This window comes from Panthera pardus, unplaced genomic scaffold (assembly GCF_024362965.1).
Source record: "Panthera pardus isolate Hobbes unplaced genomic scaffold, ASM2436296v1 HiC_scaffold_6, whole genome shotgun sequence".
In the NCBI taxonomy this organism is placed as follows: domain Eukaryota; kingdom Metazoa; phylum Chordata; class Mammalia; order Carnivora; family Felidae; genus Panthera; species Panthera pardus.
In genome coordinates, this window is record NW_026526991.1 from 39,127,637 (window position 1) to 39,149,407 (window position 21,771).

The 21,771-nt window shown below is 40.6% G+C and overlaps 1 protein-coding gene across 5 annotated transcripts in view; it reads right to left on the minus strand.

Annotated features, from left to right (window-relative positions):
* Positions 1-21,771, minus strand: part of SYT1 (synaptotagmin 1) — a 543,967-nt gene that overhangs the window by 7,119 nt on the left and 515,077 nt on the right. For all 5 annotated transcript variants that reach the window (XM_053894954.1, XM_019455190.2, XM_019455189.2 and 2 more), the window contains one exon: positions 337-470. In XM_053894954.1, coding sequence (XP_053750929.1) covers positions 337-470 — 134 coding nt within the window. The remainder of the gene's footprint in view (positions 1-336; positions 471-21,771) is intronic.

Below are 21,771 nucleotides of genomic sequence, written 5' to 3' on the forward strand. Positions count from 1 at the left end.
TGGCTTGGCAATAAATAGTGAAAGCTCATTTTTCTCTTGGCCTTTTAACCTTTATGGATGCACTTTTTGAATTAGCAGAGTCATTCTGTTGATTTTTTTTTCCTATTTTATTTCTGCCAAACAGAATGCCAGCTGTTTTTAGCTGATGAATCAGCACATCCTGTGCTGTATATTTTATCATTTCCTTCTGGATGTAGCTTGATTATCAAATGTGTATGGGGATAAGAATGGCAATTCTAATGAAGGCATGAGCACTGATAATTCACAAGGTCTGTGTCTTTATGTGATCTGAAGAAATAAAATTGAATGGGGAGACAAAATTATGTTTGACATTACCTGGATTTGTTCAAAGGGTACCTCAAAGCTGAATGACTCATTGTAGTAGGGGTTAAGTGTGTTCTTTTTAATTGTTGTCTTTTTCTTCTTCAGCCTTTTGCCATTCTGCATCAGGTGAATCTTCACATAAGGATCTGAAAAACAGAAACAAAAACTTCAGGAGATCAGAGACACGTTTTTAGATTATAGTTTAGCTTATTAAAAATCTCAAGTATTCCCAACAAGAAAATCATTGTATAGTAAATATTTGATATTAAAAAAAAATAAACATTCTCTATTGAAAGATTTTAAGTAACCTATTCTCCAGGTTTATTTCCGTGATATCTCAATATTTATAGGTGGATTTAGGGGACAAGAGCTGTAGTATGCCAATAAAGCATCTTTGGGAAAAAAAGAAAGTCTTAACATGTAACATTCGCCAACGTCCATGGTAGAAATACTCTCAGCATGGCTAATTGCAAGCTACTAAGTAGTTTAACAACTAGCTTACTAAATCCCTGAAATATTAACAATTGGCTCTTTGAGCTGGCAAAGTACTGGTTGCAGCATACTACTGCTTGGGAATAGAATTCTTGACAGAGAAAGGACAAAGGAGCCATTTCATTCATTCATTTATTCATTTACTCAATATTAGTTACGCCCTATGGAGATGGGAGTGAACAAAACAGATCATTGCTGTTTTCATGATGGAACTTCAAACTTGTGGGGGAAACAGGAGGCTTGTAAAGAAGTGAAATACATATGAAAGAGTTAACAAGAGTGCTCTGGAAATAAAGAGCAGAATAGAGATATGATTGAGAATACCAGGGATAGTATGGTGAGTCTAAGGTAGCAACAGAATTCTTATATTTTGATTGCTCAGGTAAGGCCTCTCTGTGGAGGTAACATTTAATTTTTTTTAACGTTTATTTATTTTTGAGAGTGGGAGAGCAAGCTGTCAGCACAGAGCCCGACGCGGGTTTCGGACCCATGAACCGGGAGGGAGATCATGACCTGAGCCGAAGTTGGACACTCAACTGACTGAGCCACCCAGGCGCCCCCAAATCTCAGTTTAAATGTTAGGGGCGCTCAGAGCCTGGAGCCTGCTTGGGATTCTGTGTCTCCCTCTCTCTGCCCCTCCCCCGCTTGCGCTCTGTTTCTCTCTCTCTCAAAAATAAACATTAAAAAATGTTTTAAAAAATAAGCTGAGATTTGAAGGTAAAAGGGAGAGAAGAGGCCACCTCTGTGTGTGTGTGTGTGTGTGTGTGTGTGTGTGTGTGTGTGTGTATGTGTGTGTGTGTGTATGATGCCTAAGTGTAGTGATGGGTAGGGTGTGGGTGGAGAGGTAGGGAGAGAAAGAGAGAGAGCCATCTATTGATTCAGGACTTGTGCCCAATCATCCCCAGGTAGAGAATAAGCCAGTACACACAGAAGTAATGAGAAGAGGAGCAGAATTCCCTTATCATTTTCCCCAAAGTCTCATTAGGTAAAGGTAAAGTAATAAGCAAATCACTGGAGGGATAAGACGATTCCCATTTACAGTTCTCATTACTAATGGATGAAGGACATACATTCAGGTTACTAAGAACCAACATCCAAGTTTGATAGTAAAATCTCTCTACTGTTTTCTTAAATATTTTTCCAGTTCATATGTAATGCATATTCATTATAGAACAAAATTCAGAACCTAATGATAAACAAAAAGAAGAAAAAAATTAAAATCATCCACATTTTTACTGCCCTAAAACAATCAGTGCTAAGCCTTATAAAATATCTCCCCCCCCACCCCCTTTGCCCCCGCCTTTCAGTATCTGTGGAGATTTGAGTGAAACTTTACAGATTATCTAGTTTAATGCCCACATATTTTTAGATAACAACCTTTTCTGGTCTGCAGTTTTTTCAGCACAATAAAATTATGGTTTATTATTGGACAACAGTGTTTACACATACATCAAACAGGCCCAAACCACAGAAACTTCAGACAAAAAAAAAAAAAAAAAAAAAGACACCTTTTATCTTTGACCTCTTTAACCGTCTCATACAAACAGCTGTTTAAAGTACAGCTAAGTACATACACAAAAAAATGTTACTGGAGTAAGATTGTGTGTGTGTGTGTGTGTGTGTGTGCGCGCGCGTGTGTTTTACAAGTTTTTTTTTTACTCTCCTTTGAGATGTAATGAACATGGTCACACCACAAGTAGGACAGAGACTGCTCCCAAGACTAGCTTGTTCATCCAAGATTAAAAACGACTGACCCCAACAATATGAGCAAAAATATAAAATGTAAATAAAGATTATAAACACATTTTCCTTTCTAAAGTATGTTTAAGAAAAAGCAGCGCCTGGGAAATTCTGGCCATCCTTTCCTGCTGCAGATTCAGGTTGTGGTTTGGATTGTGTGGGGGGAGCACGTGTCACTGTGGGGGCGCTGCCAGTGGGTGGGAAGGACTTTCGTTTTGAAGGTGACCACGTTTAGATTCCGAGACTGAGACTGGGCGTGGAGGATGAATGGTCATGGCGGCCTTTTTGTTTGTTTTAAAGTTCAGCTTTTCCTGTTATGGTGTCTGGTCATCCTCGTCAGCTTTCTGCTTCTTGGTGTCAACATCATCTCTCTCCCCATCTTCAATTTTTTTTTTTTTTTTTTTTTTTTAATGTTTAAGAGACAGAGCATGAACGGGGAGGGTCAGAGAGAGAGGGAGACACAGAATCCGAAGCAGGCTCCAGGCTCTGAGCTGTCAGCACAGAGCCCGACGCGGGGCTCGAACTCACGGACCGTGAGATCGACCTGAGCCAAAGTCAGTCGCTCAACCGACCGAGCCACCCAGGCGCCCCATCTCTCCCCATCTTCAGTTGCCTGTTTGCCTGGAGCTGCCTCAGCCTCCTCATCTTCGTCTCTATCCTCTTCCTTACCATCGTCTTCCTCTTCCTCCTCCTCTTCTTGTCTTCTGCCTTTTCTCCATCTACCTTATTGAAGGCCTCCGGCTCCCCATTTTCTTCATTCTCAGCCTTCCCAGGAGCAGGCGCATCTCTTCCATCCTCCGCCTTCACCTCGAGGCGGTGATCTGGCGGCAGGTGATCTTGCGCAGCAGGTCCGTGCGGCGGCGCCCCTGGTCCCACGCAGCGGGTCCCAAACAACGCGAGAGTTGGAGACGCTGGCACTAGTGCGGCCGCAGGCTGTGGCTGCGGTGGTGGCCGCGTGAGCCGGCCAGACCCGTGGGCCGTGTGAAGACGACTTTTCTAGCGGGGCCAGTGGGGCCAGAACAAGTTGCTTTCATCTTCCTCCTCCTGTCCCCCAGTAGAACGGAACTCCCGAAGGACAGAACTTTGCGGTATTCTCTCAGTATTTACTAAACGGTGCCTGGCGCTATTCGATTTTTGCTGAATGAATAAGTGGGATTTACGTAGGCCTTGTGATCTGGATCTTCGTACTCTTAGTGTGGTCACCTCCCATTGTCCTAAATGCCTACGTTACTTGGATATGTGTGGCTTGGGGTGTTTGGTTTTGGTTTGAGTGCTACATCCACTCAAGCGGTTTGTAATGAAGATTTTTCATCATAATGAAGAATATATATACATATATATCTATATATATCATATATATATGTAAATTTTCATTAAAAAATTTTTTTAATGTTTATTTTTGAGACACAGACAGAGAGTGGGGGAGGGGCAGAGAGAGGGAGACACAGAATCCCAAGCAGGCTCCAGGCTCTGAGCTGTCAGCACAGAGCCGGATGTGGGGCTCAAACCCACGAGCTGTGAGATCATGACCTGAGCTGAAGTCGGCTGCTTAACAAACTGAGCCACCCAGGCACCCCTATTTCATTTTAAGTAGGTTTCACGCAGAGCCCAATGCAGGGCTTGAATTCAGATCAAGAGTTGGGTGCTTAACAGACTGAGCTATCCAGGTGCTCCATAATGAAGAATCTCATTAAAAAACACACCTAGAGATGAGGACCCAACTCCCTCAACTAAATAGCTGGTTAATTAAACGGTCTAGTGCAAATACTTGTAAATGAAGGAGGAGGCTTTTTTTTTTCACTGATAATCCATCTTGCTGTTCACAGCCAATATGGATTTTTGGTTTAGACACCTTGTGTGGTTTTGAAGTTCCCTGGTTCCTCCACCCAAAGCCCCTTTACATTTACAGAGATGGTCAAGTCTGCAGTTGCTTTTTGGCACTGACTAAATACCCAAACGCTAAATACCCATAAATCAGTGTTTATGCCTCTTAATGTTCGTGTGTTGAAACTCTATCAACCCAACTAAGGTATAGCTTTTCTCAGGAGATGCTCAATGACTATGTATTTATTCATTTAGCACAGTACATGACAAGAAAATTCCTCTGCATCTGCCGTTTGAGTAAGCAAATTAAAAACGCAACAAGATAATTTCAGATTCAGAGACAAGTTCTCGTGTGATGTGATTAGTGCCTTAGGGAGAACAAGGTAATTTGGAAAGGGTGCTCAGCAGAGTCCTCATTGTGGAGGGCAGGTTTGAGCTGAGAATCAAATGACAGGAAGGAACAAGTCACTTGACGGAGTGTGGTGGAAGCTTGCATCAGCCAGCAGGAACAGAAACACAAAGGCTCCGAGGTGCACATCCTTCTGCATGTTTGTGGAACAAGAAGAAAGCAAGGGGGAGAGAGGTAGCTGGGAGGTCAGAGAGGTCACTGCTGACCTGTCACTTTCCTAAGCAGAAGCTGCCAATTCTGACAGTGATTCAGAGATATTCCATAATGTCATGATACTTACAAGGAAGGGCAGAGGGCTAGAAGTGGAACAGGTTTGGGGCTGCCATCAATGGGTAGAGTTAGCCTTTGCCTGTGCAGATCAATCCTGATACAGGTACCAAAGCAACTTACTTTGCGGATAGAATTTCCATCTTAATCAAAATCAAGGCTGGCGGTAACTCAGAGGTCTTATCTCCATCCCCGCACCATCCCGTCCAGCTTTATTGAGATGTAATTGACACATGACACCGTGTAAGTTTAAGATGTGCAATGTGACGATTTCATATACTTACGTGTTGTGAAGTGATCACCACAATAAGGTTAGTTAACTCATCTGTCACCTCACGTAATTACGATATCTTTATTTTTTGTAGTGAGAACATTTAAATTCTACTCTCTTTAGAATTTTTCAGCTATACAATACAGCATTGCCAGCTATAGTTACCATGCTGTATACTAGATCTCCAGAACTTACTCATCTTATAAATTTGTAGCCTTTGACCAACATGTCCTCATTTCCCTCACCCCGTAGCTTGGCAACCACCATTCCACTCTCTGTGTCCTATAGGTTTTGATTAAAAAAAAAAAAATAGGTTCCATATATAAGTGAGGTAATGCAGGATTTGTCTTGCTGTCTGACTTTTTTCAGTTAGCATAATGCCCTCAAGGTCCATCAATGTGGTTGCAAATGGCAGGATTTCCTTCTTTTTTTATGGCTAAATAATTTTATATATTTATATTTATAATATTTTTATTTTAGGATATTATTTAGAATAATGTTAATAATACTTAGAATTAATGGGGTGCCTGGGTGGCTCAGTCGGTTGAGCATCCAACTCTTGGTTTCAGCTCAAGTCATGATCCCAGGGTTGTGGGCCCCGCATTGGGCTCTGTGCTGAGCATGGAGCCTGCTTAAGATTCTGTCTCCCCACGTGCCTTCTCTGCATGTGGGTTCTCTCTCTCTCTCAATCTCTCTCTCTCTCTCTCTCTCTCAAAAAAAGAAAAAAATAATTAGAATTGGTAATATTTAAAACATTTTCTTTATATAAATGTATATATTGTATATATTCATGCTATATCTTCTTTATTCATCCATCAGTGGACACTTAGGTTGTTTCCACATCTTGGCTATTGTGAACAATGTTGCGGTGAATGTGGGTATGTAGGTTTTTCTTTGAGACAGTGATATCATTTTCCTCAAGTGTATGTCCAGAAATGGGATTGCTGGATCTTATGGTAGTTCAATTTTTAATTTTTTAAGGAATCTCCATGCTATTTCCATAGTGGCTGTACCAGTTTCCATTCCCACCAACAGGGCACAAAGGTTCCCTTTTCTCCACATCCTAGCGAGCACTTATTATCTTTTATCTTTTTGGTAATAGCGTTTCTAAGAGGTTTGAGGTGATCTCTCAGTATGGCTTTCATTTGCATCTCCCTGATGATTAATAAAGTTGAGCATCTTTTCACGTACCTGTTGGCCATTTGCATGTCTTCTCTTGAAAAACGTTCATTTATGTTCTGTGTCCATTTCTAATCAGATAATTATTATTTTGCTATTAAGATGTATGAGTTCCTTAAATATTTTGGATATTAGCCCTTATCTAATATATAGTTTGCAAATATTTTCTCACGTTCCATAGGTTGTTAGAGATCTTCTTTATCACCTTTTGTGCCTGGATAAATCTTGACTAAGTCTGATGCCTTATGTATTCAAGGTGGACACGTTTGATGATCTTCTTGGTTCAGCCATGTGAAGTCTTCGATTGCAGCTCCATTTTCTCCAGTCTTCTCCATTGCCATTCACTCCTTGATTGGCTTGATTTCTTAAGTGTCCTCTGATTCTTTCCTCGCACGAAAATCCTGTCCTGAATTCTGGTCCCTTTGGAGATGGCCCTAATCTCTTGATTAGCTCATTAGTCACTTCTGGGATCTAGACCTTGCTCCTGTCTCCCTAACTATGAATGAGTCTTCTAAAGGGAAGGCCATGAGTCACCTAACTATGAGTCACACCCATACTTTAAGGATGCACATATTTTTTTGCAGTAAGGATCACCTGTCCTGCAGAGTAGGACTGTTTATAATTAAATTTGTTCTGTTTTAGGGGCTGTTCCACAAAGCAAATCCTTGTGATTCGGAGTTTCTTGGTGGCTTAGAAGTTCTGGTCATTACACAACAGGACATGGTTTTATGGAAATGATAAAATAGGCTGCAAGGAGATTCACTGCTGTTGCTATTGCTTTTTTTGAGTACAACTGCTGGACACCATGTGTGACATCCAAATGTCCATTAGGTTTTTGTAAACATGGAAATGGCATGGAAAAATATGCAAGCTACAAAACTGGGCTACTGTCCTCAGGGACTTCATATCTCTGTGGCTGCACCGCTTTATTTTGTCCCCCAAAACAAGCACTCATGGAACTCATGACCATCTTTCACCAATAATGCAAACCTTCCTTCGACACCGTTTAGATAATCCCTGTTACCACTGAAACACATGCAGGACTTGGGACACTTCACTTGTTTAATTTATCTTTGAAAAACTGGTAGGGCCTCTTTACTTTTCTAACTTTGGTAGAAAGGAAAGTCTCTTATGTCGATTTAGTCTCTAATAATATGTGACTGTCAGCTTGCAGTTCTGGAAAATGATAGACTGGGATCAGAAAGAAGGTTTTTCATTCGTAATAATAAACTGCAGTTACAATGAGTGCAGATTCATCACCTCGTTTTGGATAATTTGGAGGTCTGTCATTTGATTTTGTTATCGGTGTGGCATTGCTACCCTTCACTCGCCACTTGTCAGGCTTTCTTTTCATCAGAAGTCAGCCTAACTGAACTCTATCTCTTTTCTGTCATAATAGCTGTTACAACTTAGAGGTTTTTCAGGACACTGTAATGAAATCACTTTCAAACTTTTACATGTTGACAAGTTTTTTTAATATACGAAACTGGGGTTTTATTTTGTTAAAATTCACCCATTATGATAGGCAGGCCATCCTGCAAAAGATGGCCACATCCTGATCCTCAGAGCCTGGGAACATTTACCTCAGATGGCAAAAGGGACTTGGCAAATGTGGTTAATGCTAAGGATCTTGAGATGAGAAGATTATCCTAGATTATCTAGGAGGGCCCAATCTAATCACACGAGTCCTTAAAAGCAGAGAACCTTTCCTGGTTGTGGTCAGAAAGAGATTCAAGGGTCAGAGGTGTGTGACATAGCTCGCTTTGCAGATGGAGGAGGGGTCATAAGCTATGGAATGCAGGTGGCCTCTAGAAGCTGGAAAAGGCCAGGAAATGGGTTCTTGCCTGGAACCTCCAGAAAGGAATGCAACCCTACTGACATTTTGGGTTTATCCCAGTGAGGTCTGTGTCAGGCCTGTAACTTATAGAATTATAAGATAATAACCATATGTCACTTTTTAAATGAAGTTTGTTGTGGTTTATCATGGCAGCGGTAAAAGACTAACACAACAACCAAAGTTGTAGAGAGGATTCTATTGTTTATCTAGGAAGGTTTGAGGATGAGACTCAAATTTAAATAGGTCTAAGACGTGATCTCTTGGGGGAAAATTCATATTTTTTCCAAGCACCTAAAAAGGATTACTCTGTTGTTCAAAGCAAAGGCCTTCAAAAAGTTTGTCTTTTTCATTAAAAAAAAAAAAAAAAAAAGGTTAACCTAGAGCATATAATCAGAAGATTGCTTATTTAGGTATGACTGTTTTAGAATCCATGGTAAATTTGGTTGAAAATGGATGAAATACTAGCTGAGAATGATTTTTAAAGTAAGATACATCACAAAGTTTAATATGATAATTTTCATTTATGTTTGTAAAGCACTTTAAGATTATGCATATATATTTAAAAATTATATCATCTCCTTTAAGCCTTACAACAATCCCAGTAAAGAGACTGGGGCTCCTGAAGGCTGATTTTTTTGCCCCCTGAGAACTCAAACCAGGGTCTTCCAACTTAGAATGTGCTGCTTTGTGATGTGTTGGAGAGACAATTCAGTGTCATGTTTACAGGTACAAACTCTGGAGCCAGACTGACTTGAATCTTGGCCTTGCTACTGGCTGTATGGTCTTGGACAAGTTATTTAGCCTCTTGGTGTCATATTTTGTTCAATGTGAAGTGGTGGGAATGATGGTACCTGGTTCATAGAGTTGTGAACATTAAATTGAGTCTCTGTGTGGAAAGTGCTTCAACTATGTGCCCAACGCCTCTTAATTCTTATTATAGTTTTGTGGAAGGGCTGACATCTACGTCAGTATTTAGGTGTCAGACTCTTCGCCAGCCTTGCTAACTTGGTGTCGACCATCACCCTACTTGCTGCAGAAGTAAGCCAGAATCTGGCCCCACGTGCCAGATTTATTTCTCGAAGGAAGCATACCCACTCTGAGCAACTGGTCTATTAGAATTTAATCACATGTGTGGTGAAAGCACAAGGAGAGTTTCTTTCACGACCACCTCATCTTGAGGTGTGAGATGGGGGAACTAATACAACATCCCATGCAGTTTCCTCCTACTCCTGAAGTCAATAGATCAAATTACACAGAGCGGAAAAGTTAAACTTGAGAGTTGTCAGTGGAAACTATTTATGGAGGCTCTAGGATAGTGTGAGTCAAAACTGTGATTTATGGAGCTTTCTTTCCAGGTAGTGAGGTCAGCTAATGTCGATACACTTGGGCGTATGAAGTATCTTAACTTTCCTTATGCTGCTGAAAATGAGGAAATAGGGAAAAGAAAGCCCACAGCTTTGAGATTCGTTGCTCTTGTTGGGGACAGAGTAATACTTACAGGTATTACCTGGGGGGGGGGGGGGCGAATCTACACCTCCTCCGGTAGTTTTTCTGTTAACTCCTTTCTACCATGGGAGAATTTTATAGTCCTATTTCTTCTTTCTGATTTCCACCGAGACTTAGAACTCCTTCTTTCCTTTTTTCGATCTGTCCTATCCAGAGTGAGGGATAGGAAATCCTTGTGTTAAACCTACAATGATACAGTCTGCTAAGTTGTTTATTGAACCTCACCACCAAGACAGTGGAGACTTGGAAGCACTGACTCCGCTGTATGAAAGGTGGGCAGAGCATCCCAGGATGGTCTCAGTAGCCATTTTCAGGGTATGGATCTTCTTTGATTGGTTTTGTGATCATTTTGTCCTTTCCAGCTCATGAACAACTCTGAATTTGCAGCTCTGCCAGTGGGGCAGCCACTTCTGAATAATTCATTGGGTCAACAGCCTATGGCCTGGTGCCAGTCTTTTTCTTCTTTTTGTCCCTATTTGGGCATTAATTTTGAGTGCAAGACTATTTACATTAATTGGTAGGAGTCCTTTAGACGTTGCATCCCACCCTACTCACCTCCGTCTGCTACACCCTGGATATACTGAATCTCCCATCCTTTTCTGGTCAAGGAGTTAAGAAAGATGATGATGACGACACATAAATGCCCCTGTTTTACTGCTGTTTCAACTACTGTCCTTCTCTACCATCCACCATACTGTACCAGGGCTTGGTTGCTTTGATGAATTTATCTATTGAGGGGGTAGAAATGGGCAGGTTGGGTATGGCAATCAAAAGGAAACCCCAGAGGCACCTGGGTGGCTCAGTCAGTTAAGTGTCCAACTTCAGCTCAGGTCATGATCTCACAGTCTGTGAGTTCCAGCCCCATGTCGGGCTCTGTGCTGACAGATCAGAGATTCTGTGTCTCCTCTCTCTCTCTCTCTCTCTCTCTCTCTGCCCCTCCCCTGCTCATGCTCTGTCTCTCAAAAATTAATAAATGTTAAAAAATTTTTTTACAAAGGAAACCCTAGAAGTTCTTTCTCTTGCAGATAATTCTCAATACCAACTTAGTTGACATTGTTAAGGCACTTTTTATGGACTAAGTGCCATATGAGGATACAATGAGAAGAGAGTTGTAAACTAGGAAATGAGCCCCCACCAAGAACTTGGCCATGCTTGACCCTATTCTCAGACTTCCAGCCTCCAAAACTGTGAGAAATAAATGTTTGTTGTTTCAGCGACCCAACCTATGGTATTCTGACTTGGTGCCCTTTCTGTTTCAGCAGTTTGAGCAGACTAAGACAGCATACTTCCCATTAAACTTTCCCCTGTTCCCGCTGTTTTTCCTCTCTGAGCATGAGCTGATCCTTCTTTTTTTCCCTCTTTTCTTTCCATTTACCCCCAAGACTTTTGAGAACATATTTTATGAGTTTAATCACATTTGATATTATTGTAACACACATTAAATAGGATTTTTCTCTAGACGGCTCATCTCAGACATCCTACAGTGCAATCTTATGCTTCCAGTATTTTTGCTACCTCTTTCTAAGCGAGGTTTCTGGCCACAGATTCTGGCACTGGAATGCAATGTCTTCACCAACACTGGTATCACTGGCATAGTTTTAGCATGTAGAGGTATGTTCCCCCAAAAGGATATAGAGTAGTCTTGGAGGAAGACTTTGGAAACAAGTATAAAGTTCCACAAGTGGCTTTCTTTCAATTATGAGGACACGGTGGACAAGCTTTGCAGAAATGTTAATTGCAGCCTATATGCTGTACTATATGGCCATAACCACCTCAGCTCTTCTCTTATCCTTCAGACAGACACCTGCTGGGCTCATTACCTTCCCTCTAAGCCTGTTCTTGTACTGTGATTCCAGACTCGTGGACCAAAAAGTTAGAGAATTTGTGGCTGTCTCTGATTCCTTTTTCTCTACTCCGTATGAACAGTTAGTTACCATATCCTGCCAATTTACCTCACATTGTCTCTCTGTTTGGTTCCTTTTTTCCAATTTGTTGTCACATCTCAAGATCAGAAATCCAATGTCTCTTGTAATCTTGCCCTGATTTTCACACTATTCATATAATTGTTAAAAGTATATTTGATCACACCATTCCCCTGTTAAAAATCTTTCATGGCTTGGCAACTAAAAAAATCCAAACTCTGTCATGACCTTCACAGCCCCATCCTAACTTATTATTTCCAAAAACTCTATGCTGTACTCATGGTCAATACTCACTATTCCTCACAGAGAATTTAAAATGCCATGTCTTTGAACTGGCTGTCCTTTAGCCTGAAATGCCCTTTCTTTCTCTTCCCATCTTAAGTTTGGTTTAAAAATCACCTCTTCCCTGAAGATTTTACTGATGATTTTCTCGGTCAGAACCTTCAGACAAACCTTTCTCTGCCCTGCGGCATTTTCTTTTGTAGTTTTGCAAAATACTAATTTCTTTCTTTTCCAGTATCGGAGAACTTCTGTGGTAAGTGAATAACACGAAAACAATATTCTTGTGGGAAAATGTGTTTTGAATTCAGAACTGTTGGCTTCAAGACGCACATTGGGGAGACGTGTAACACAGGAGCTCCTTCCATTACTATTCTGTACTCCACTTCAACACCCTGGCGCATCGTCACCCCCTTCTTCCCTTAGGCAGTCCTAATGTCAAATTATGCCAACTTCATGGAAATATAATTGCAAAACAGCTGGCTGTAAGCAATGATCCTTTTGTGTGAGATATCAAAGAGCCACTGAAGGCTTTTTGTATTTACAATGAGAACTAGAGAGCAGCAGTTCAAAGCCAGATAATGCAAGATGCCTGCAGTTTTCATTTGGAAAATTTTGTGTAATTATACTCTCTTCTTTCCTAACTACCACAGTGACCATGGGCCCTTGTGACTATGGCCTTTCCATTTTAGCCAAAGACTTCTCTTAATAAGAAGTAGTCTCATTTCAGCTGTTTTGTTCAATCCCTCCGAACCAGTACCTGGCTTCTGAGTAACTTGGAGCATTATTCCTTTTATCCTTTTTTTCTCTGGATAATCACCAAATTTCAACTTAGATATTGGATGAGGAAAGTAATGCTTGTATCACTTAGGGTTCTGAATTTAAAGTGACTTAAAACCCATTTCAAACTGGTGTAAATTGTAAAGGTAACTTATTGACTTATGTGATGGAAAAGTCCAGAAGTAGGGCTGGGTGGCAAAGATTGTTAATTGTCCCCTAAAATCCATTTCCCCTTACTTGTTAGCAATAGAATTCCTGAAGTTTTACCTGGGCACCAGCTCATCCAGTTGGAAATATTTCTCCCAAACTCTCTTGCAACTCAGTATGACCAAATACCTGACTTCTGGCTATTGGAAGTAAATAGATGTGGTGAGTGTAAACTCCACAGCGTATCCTTAAGATGGTGGTTCTCAATGGGGGGCTGTTTTATCCCTCAGATATTTGGAAATGTCTGGAGACATTTTTGATGGCCATAATTTGGAGGTGAGGTGATACGGGCATTGAGTGGGTAGAGGCCGGGGATTTTATTACACATCCTATAACGTATAGGACAGCCCTCAACAGTAAAGAATTATCAGTTCCCAGATGTCAGTAGAGCTAAAGTTGATAAGCTGTGCCTTAATATAAGCTTCACATCCTCCATTCTTCCATTCTTTTTCTTGCAATTGAAACACGGATGTGATGGGAGGGCAGTGAAGCAGCTTTTACCTTGCAACGTGAAAACAATACTCTAGGGGGACAGAACGGCAAGTGAGGAAGATCCTGCATTCCTAAAAGAGCCACAGCCCCAGAACTGCCTACCAGTGTTGGCCATTCACCCACATATGCACATGTGGAAGGTAAAGAATTTCAAACAAAAATTCTATGTTTTTGAGCCACTGTATTGTGGAGTCTTTTTGTTACAGCCTGTTCCCTATCTAACAGATTCAATAATATCAGCAAGATCCTGGGTTGCCTATATCACTATCCTGTTTTTGGTGAAGTTATCCTCAGATTCCACATGGTGGCCTCCCCAAGACATCCTGGGCTCTTCTCGTAAGGATGTGAATGACTTTACTAGCTATTAAGTCTCACATCATCGCACTATACCATCCGAGGGAAAAGAGAGTCTACATCAGAATTCCCAGGAAAAGTCCAACCTCACTCATCTAACAAAGATGAAATGTCTACTCTGTTAATCCCCGTGGCAAAGAGAATGTGATGGGCTGTGTTGGCTTAGTCCTGTGTCACGTATCCATCCCCAAACCAATCAGGAGGGCCAGAAGTCCTTTCCTTGAGTTGGGGGTAGGCTCAACTCTATTCTAAGCACAATGCTAAAAATGGAAGAATATGGTGGTTCCTCAGACAGGAATTAGAAGGCTCTTACCAAAAGAGTGGGAAGTAGAAGTTGGGAGGCGACCAACCAATGATTGTTCAACCTAGGATCTCTAGGATCCCATCTCTGTCTAAATTTGGAAGTGTGCCTACGCTTCTTTGTAGAGAGACATTTCCTTCCCACTTGAGGTCAAATTCCTAGGAATGAGCCATGGAGCACTTGTGCAAGTGGTCTAGCTATAACAGAGACAGCAGAGTTAAACCGTGCAGAATTAGGAGAGTTTCTTTGCCAACTGCAGCTTTTCCTTGTACGCTTATTGAGTAAGCCTATTTTATCGGTAAGCCAATCATTTAATAGTATACGAATAATTAAATAGTAATAGGGTTCACAGAGCAATTTCCGTCAGTGGCAGTTACTTGAGGGGGTTTTTATAAGTAATTTGCAAGTACTTAGAGAAGACTACGCTGAGGAGCTTATGTGCCTTCTAGTTTAAAATGCTCCCTGTAATGTTATGTAAGGATGTAGAATTAAAAATAAATTCTGGGAAAATTTTCTATGTGCGCACACAATTTAAAAATGAATTTACATTAGTTAAGTGCAGTGTTTGCTAGACGAAAACAACATTAGATAAGTGACTGCCACAGAGGAAATCAGCTTCATTTTCATGAGACAGACCATAAAATAGCATAGGCTGATTAGTTCATTAATGGTGGCAAAGTGCTTTGAGGAGACAAAAACATAAATGCAAAACTCTATTATATTGTGAATTAAATGGAAAAAATTTTTGGTCATGATGGAGGAAGCCACTGAATCCCAGCCAGCATTTCTAACATTGCCAAATGGATGTACACGACTGCCAGCCTCTTGATTAAAAATATAGGTGTGTGTGCACCAAAAGTGGGGAATGAGGGTACAATGAAGATAGATTTCACCGATGTGGCATGTATATGGACATGTAAAAGAGCAGAGTGAGGGTTTGAGCTCTGCATTTAGTAGAGGAAGGAGTATATTGTATTTGCAAAATCTGAGTCTTTTCTCTTTGGTTTTTGAGGTGAAGTTCTTCATCTGTAATTCACCCTTCTTTTCCCTGTACTTTCTGGGAAGGGCAAACACATGAGAGCAGGAGCAGTAGTAATTATGTTTGATTCTTTCTGGATGACTACAAAGAGTTTAGTGGAATGACCAAGTATAAACTGTTTGTATGAACTGATGAACAAAAACAGTCAAAGGATTCAGTAAAGCAAACAAAATTGCAAACGGCAAATTCGACTTGACTTTTTTTCTTTTCTGGAGATTTGGACTTTGTCTCTTATTTATGCCAGATGAAAGGTCACACATGACATCTATCGTCCTTCCTCCCTCCCTCCCTCCCTTCCTTCCTTCCTTCCTTCCTTCCTTCCTTCCTTCCTTCCTTCCTTCCTTCCTTCCCTCCTTCCCTCTCCTTCCCTCCCTCCTTCATTCCTTCTTACAGTATTAGACATTTGTACTTGACAAGGCAGCATCGGTGACATTGTTATTTGGCAACATTGCTAGGACTTTTAAGCACACATAATATGACAAGTGGATGTTACTCCTTCTCCACATAGAGGTAGTTTCCCAGCACTTCAGCATGAGTAGAAAGTGAAAACAATGTGAAAATATCTTATATATAATATGACTAAATAGAGTTAGCTCAATGCAGTGGGGTTACCTCAGGCTCACTTAGTTCTCAGGTTAGTTTAGCCAGAATCAGTTTTACTCTCATTAACTCCCTATCTCTTGCACATATATGCTTTAAAATGTCTATGTGTCTTATGGGGCGCCTGGGTGGCTTAGTCGGTTAAACATCTGACATCAGCTCAGGTCATGATCTCACGGCTTGTGAGTTCGAGCCCCGCGTCGGGCTCTGTGCTGCTGACAGCTCAGAGCCTGGAACCTGCTTCTGATTCTGTGTCTGCCTCTCTCTGTGTCCCTCCCCTGCTCGTGCTCTCTCTCAAAAATAAACATAAAAAAATAAAAGATAATGTCTATGTGTCTTCTAGACATTTTGCCATCTGAGCATTAGAAAGTTTATGGACTGAGGCGTCTAGGTGACTCAGTCGGTTAAATGTCTAATTTCAGCTCAGGTCATGTTTTCATGGTTCATGGGTTCGAGCCCTGAGTTGGGCTCTGTGCTGACAGCTCAGAGCCTGGAGCTTGCTTTGGATTCTGTGTCTCCTTCTGTCTTTGACCCTCCCCCTGATCACACTCTGTCTCTGTCTCTGTCTCTCTCTCTCTCTCTCTCTCAAAAATAAATAAACATTAAAAAAAAGAAAGAAAGTTTATGGACCAAGACTGCTTTACAATAATTGAAGGAGAGATTTGGAAATGTTTCCAGATGGAGTAGAGGAATCTCTCTCCATGTCTTCATTTTGAACTGTTTCTAGAACTTGCCAAATGTCTGGGTATATTTCCCAGCGAGTGATGGAACGGCCCTTCTGTGCCTTAGCTGGAAATGTCTCAATGCTTCTTTCTCTGCTTGAAAAAGAAAATACATTAATGTTTTCAGGAGGGTTTCTTTCCTCTTGATGTCCTCATTCCTGCCTTTCAGTGACATTGATGAGCTTGTGGTCCTAGAGGAGGGTGAATGATGCTGCTTTCATTCTCCCTTTAGACAAAGAGATGATAATTTTAAGACTCGTAATATTATTGATAACTCATACATCCCACCTTTGGTTTGAGATTTTATGGTATGAATAATGCATGTCCTTTCAAAGAAAACCTTTGAACACCCTGGTTGTCTTGTTATTAAATTTCTCTCTTTGAATGTTGGTTTCCCTTTTCCTTCATGAAAGGATTTCATTTTGGTTTATTGATGGCCAAATATGGGTCTCTTTCATAAAGTAGTGAAGCTACTTGAAATCAGCTGGTGCTCTGCACATTAAGAAGATAGGGAGCTTTACAGGAGAGATCAACTTCTACCTTGGTAATGTGGTTTTCATACATTATTGTAAAAAGAAAAGAAAAATAAGCTATGACTTCAATAGTGTATCACGTATAGGAAAATGTCATGAGGTAATATAATTCTGTGGTGCTTTTACTGCTTTTTATGAAGCAAATTTGTGATTAAAGTCAGTCACCACATGTCAGTATTTCAAATCTCAGTAAAAACTCACACTGACATCACCTAAGATACTTCCTCCCTAAATCTGGGAAAAGTGAGAGTTGGGGTATTAGAGTTGGTTAAATTCTTTATATAGAAGATTTGGTTGCAATGAAAGGCTTTAAGTCTCTGCAGGATTTCAGAGGCATATACTACATGGCCACAGAGATGGCCCAGAGGGACAAAGAATAGGACTCATCTTGGTTTTCCCAGTTTTCCATTTCCTTGAACCACAGATATTCCATAGACTGACATCTTTCACCTTGATGACTTTTGGCCTAAGATCAATGGTTATTCCATTTTTCTTGGTATTATTCCTTAGCTCTGGGGTACAGAATGCATTCATTCATTCATTCATTCATTCACTCAGTTACTCACGTACTGAGTGCCTATAATGTGCCAGGTATTTTTCTTTCAGCCAACATCCTGTTCTATCCTGTATCCCATGCAGACACAGAGCCCAACACACAGTAGGAATCCAGTAAATATTTGCTAAATGACCAAATGAATCAGGAAAGTATAAATATCTATTGAACAGTCCTTAGGGAAGAGAGTGAGGGGATACAGAAAACTATAGAAGCCAGTTTGTTCTTCAGAGAGCTTACAGTTGGGTTGGGAAGAAAAGACATACATTTCTGAGTTAAGTTTAAATAACCCATGTATTTTTGTAGTAGGAAAGATGACATAAAACAGTGTCTGTTTTCTTGCTAAATGATTGGCAGAGCAGTGACAGTAAGAGGACTTCAGAGCAGACAAACACCCTTCACTCGGTTGGAAATGCTTAATTCCTAATTCAAGACTCTACCTTTGAGGAGCCCAAATAAATGTCACACAGAGAGAACTGACCTTTTGTTAATAATAAAAATCATCAGCTCCCATGCCTTCTTCTCCTTCACCTCCACGTATAGATGTACCATTTCATAAAACATAAATCCAATATTTGCATAGCATTAATGCTTACATAGAGAGGGAAAGAGGTCACTAGATGGACTTTCTTTGAACTTGTTTTTCCCTTGGGCCTTTTCCAGTCTTCCTGCAGATAATGGAATTTCATGGTTAACCTAATGTGATTTTCATAAATAGGCAATCCATACATTTTAAGATGGTTTAAATGAAATGGAATTCTGTATGATATTATACAGAATTATATAACTTGTAGGATTAGACCTGCCTGTAACATTTGTAGAGCCCAGGTTCAGACTACAAATGCAAGTCTAAATACTCTATGCCCAAATTGTTAAGAGTTATAATGAAAATACAAACTTAAAAATATGTATTTTCTATTCTGATATTTTAACAAATAGATATTCATAAATGACCAAGAAACCCAGATTTAAATTGAGAATTCTCAGACTCTTGGGGTTCTGCAACAGAAGCTGGCAGGGTGGGAGAGTACGCTCCCGGGCCTGCCCTGTGCCCCTCTTCTGCAGCAACAATGTGCACCGTATGATTCACACCCACACATGAGGATGCCCAGCCTGCATGTCCAGGCTTTATTCACCAGTCCCCCAAACCTGCTCCTTAGCCACTCTTTGGCTATGGGGTATGTACCAGCCTTTAGGTGGTCAGACTTGGGGAAAACAATCTTCAGACATGAATCAACTTGGGGTCATTTTGACAGGGAACCCTGGGTCTCAGGTGCCCAGGGCCTGGTCTAGAATGCACAGTTAGGTGCAGCCTCCAGATGAATATGTCCTCTTGCTCTTGTGGACTCTTCATCCCTTGGAAGTGTAGCTATGGGAGGACCAACCTGGGGCTCTCTACACTCTGGGTTCTAGAAGGGTCTAGAAGAAGGGTCCCTTCTTGCCCACATCAAACGGCTGTGTTGCACATTCTTTTTTTTTTTTTTTTTAATTGAAGTGTAGTTGGTACACAATGTTATGTTAGTTTCAGGTGTACAGTATACTGATTTGACAATTCTATATATTTGCTAATGTTCACCACAGTAAGTGTAGTTACCATTTGTTAGCATACAATGTTATTGCAATATTATTGACTATATTCCCTGTGCTATACTTTTCATCCCCATGACTTACTTATTTCATAACTGGAAGTTTGTACCTCTTTTTGTTTAAGTGATCCCTGCACCCATTGTGGCACTTGAACTCCTGATCCTGAGATCAAGAGTCACACGGTCTACTAACTCAGCCGGCCAAGTGCCCCAAGGCTTATACCTCTTAATCCCCTTCACCTTTTTCACCCTTCCCCCCGGCCCCCTCGCCCCTGGCAACCATCAGTCTGTTCTTTGTATTTATGATTTTGTTTCTGTTTTTTGTTCTTTGTTTGCTTTTTTCTGTACTGCGTATTCTTTCCAATTTTTAAATAGCTCTTAGCAGGCACTGTACCATTTACTGTCTTCAGTTTATTCTTCATGACCACCCTGAGAGGCAAGTCTCTTTTACAGCTGAGGAACCTGAGAGTGATTGACTCATGATCACATAATATTAGGTGTACTAGAAGTCCTATGACTTCAAACATTCATCTTAATCCAACATTCACAAACGTTACCTATGTTAGACTATGTACAAGACTATAGACAGTGTTAGACTATATTCACTGTACAAGGAGGGCTGATTATATTGTTTTCAGTCCAGGAATTATATAAAATTTAAACGTTCCTGTTTCTTAACCAGACTATTAGACCCTGAATGGTGTCTCATACCTACCTCTGCAGTTTCATCTCTCAGGATACTCCCCCATGCTGCCTCTGCTCCAGCCACCCTGCCCTTTCGGCACATTGAACATGCTGTGTGCCCTCCTCCCCTTCGGGCTTCATGCCTAGGAAGCCTCCTCTGCATGCCCCTGCTCCACACCTCTTTTGTTTTTATTTTATTAAAAAATCTTTAATGTTTAATTATGTTGAGAGAGAAAGGGGGTGCAGAGAGAGAGGGGGAAGAGAGAATCCCAAGCATGCTCCTCGCTGTCCATGCAGACCCCAAAGCAGGGCTCATACCCACAAACCGTGGGATCATGACCTGAGCTGTAACCAAGAGTCAGGTGCTTAACCAACCGAGCCACCCAGGTGCCCCTATTCCACACCTCCTTCATGAAGCTCAGCTCTAACAGCACCTCCTCATGGAAACACTTTGACTCTCCATTTTAAAGCAGCTTCACCTTTTATAATTTTCATAAAGGATGACTATAACCCACAAAAAAAATGGTAAACAGGACTCAGTGAGAACAGCTCACTTACCTCAAACCCTTTCCCTGAGTTTCTCGTCAGAAACACTCTAAGAGGCACTGCTCTAGACTGAATAGACCTTTATAAAAATTACCAGCTGTTAGAATTGTAGTCAGTTAATAAAATGGTTTGCATTGGATTGCCAGCAGTTAAGGACATGGGTTTTCTTAGAGCAGAGGGAGTAAAGCCATGGAAACTTTTTGGAGAAAAGCTAGCCCACATCATTCTTCAGAAGATTGTGCCCTATTTGTAAAGCGAGTTTATCTAGGAAAAGGCTATGAAATATGTTTTTTTCCCTTGAATAACTGCCTGTGGTATGGATGAGGTTAGAACATTCTGTTCTCATTCTTCCCAGTTTAGCTTCAGAGTGAGAAGGGTTGCTAGTACTAAATTCTAAGTACTGTCATCTCTAGGAGTGAAGATTAGACACAGAGGAATATTCTAAAGCAAGCTCATGATTTGCCTTGAAAAATCCATCCAAGAGAATTCAGAGTGAATTAGTTTAGTGGAATTGTTGTACAGAGCCAGAGGTCTGATTTTGAATCTTGTTGGAAATATCCTGGATAATTAAGATTTCAAGTCTAGTTTCAGAAGGGTTAATTCCAAACAGTGTTGGACGTGAATATACTTCAAACAACTCACAACTTATTACTTCATCTGAAGGCTGTTTTAAAAGGACAGTTAAACATCTTATTGACTAAATGAGTAAGAGGGCAGACATTAAGTTCTAAGAAAAACTACCATTTATGGGCTCTGAATTAAATGGGGGGAAAAAAGCTCTCTGTATTTTCAGTGTCTCTTTCAGGAAACTGTATACGTGAGTTAAAGGCCATATGCCAGTAAGTGACATTAATGCCTTTTAGGTAGATCCTTTTCTGTACACCTCTCTTAGATGGAGAAAAGTCAACATTTGGAAGATCAATTTGGATATATTGTACTAGACTCTTTGGAGTTAAGAGATTGAGCTAGAAATTAATTAAAATATCAGTGCATTTCCCTCCCAAAAATGTTGAAAAATAAATATGTATCATCCAGCATAAATATAAATATAACATATCATTCAGCATAAATACAAATATAACAGATCATCCAGCATAAATATAACATATTTAGTCAAATGACAGAACATTTTCTTACAGTGGCTTTTCAGTGTGGCAGTCAGACCAGGGTAAAGAGTTTAGTGAGGTAACTCATATGAATTTGATATTTGCCCTTAGTTTAAAACAATGTGATTTCAGGCATAAGGTTGGGTCTGTGACACTGAAATTGAAAATAGAGCCCAATGAGTTAACTGATCTTGACTCAAGATGCTCTGTGGACAGCA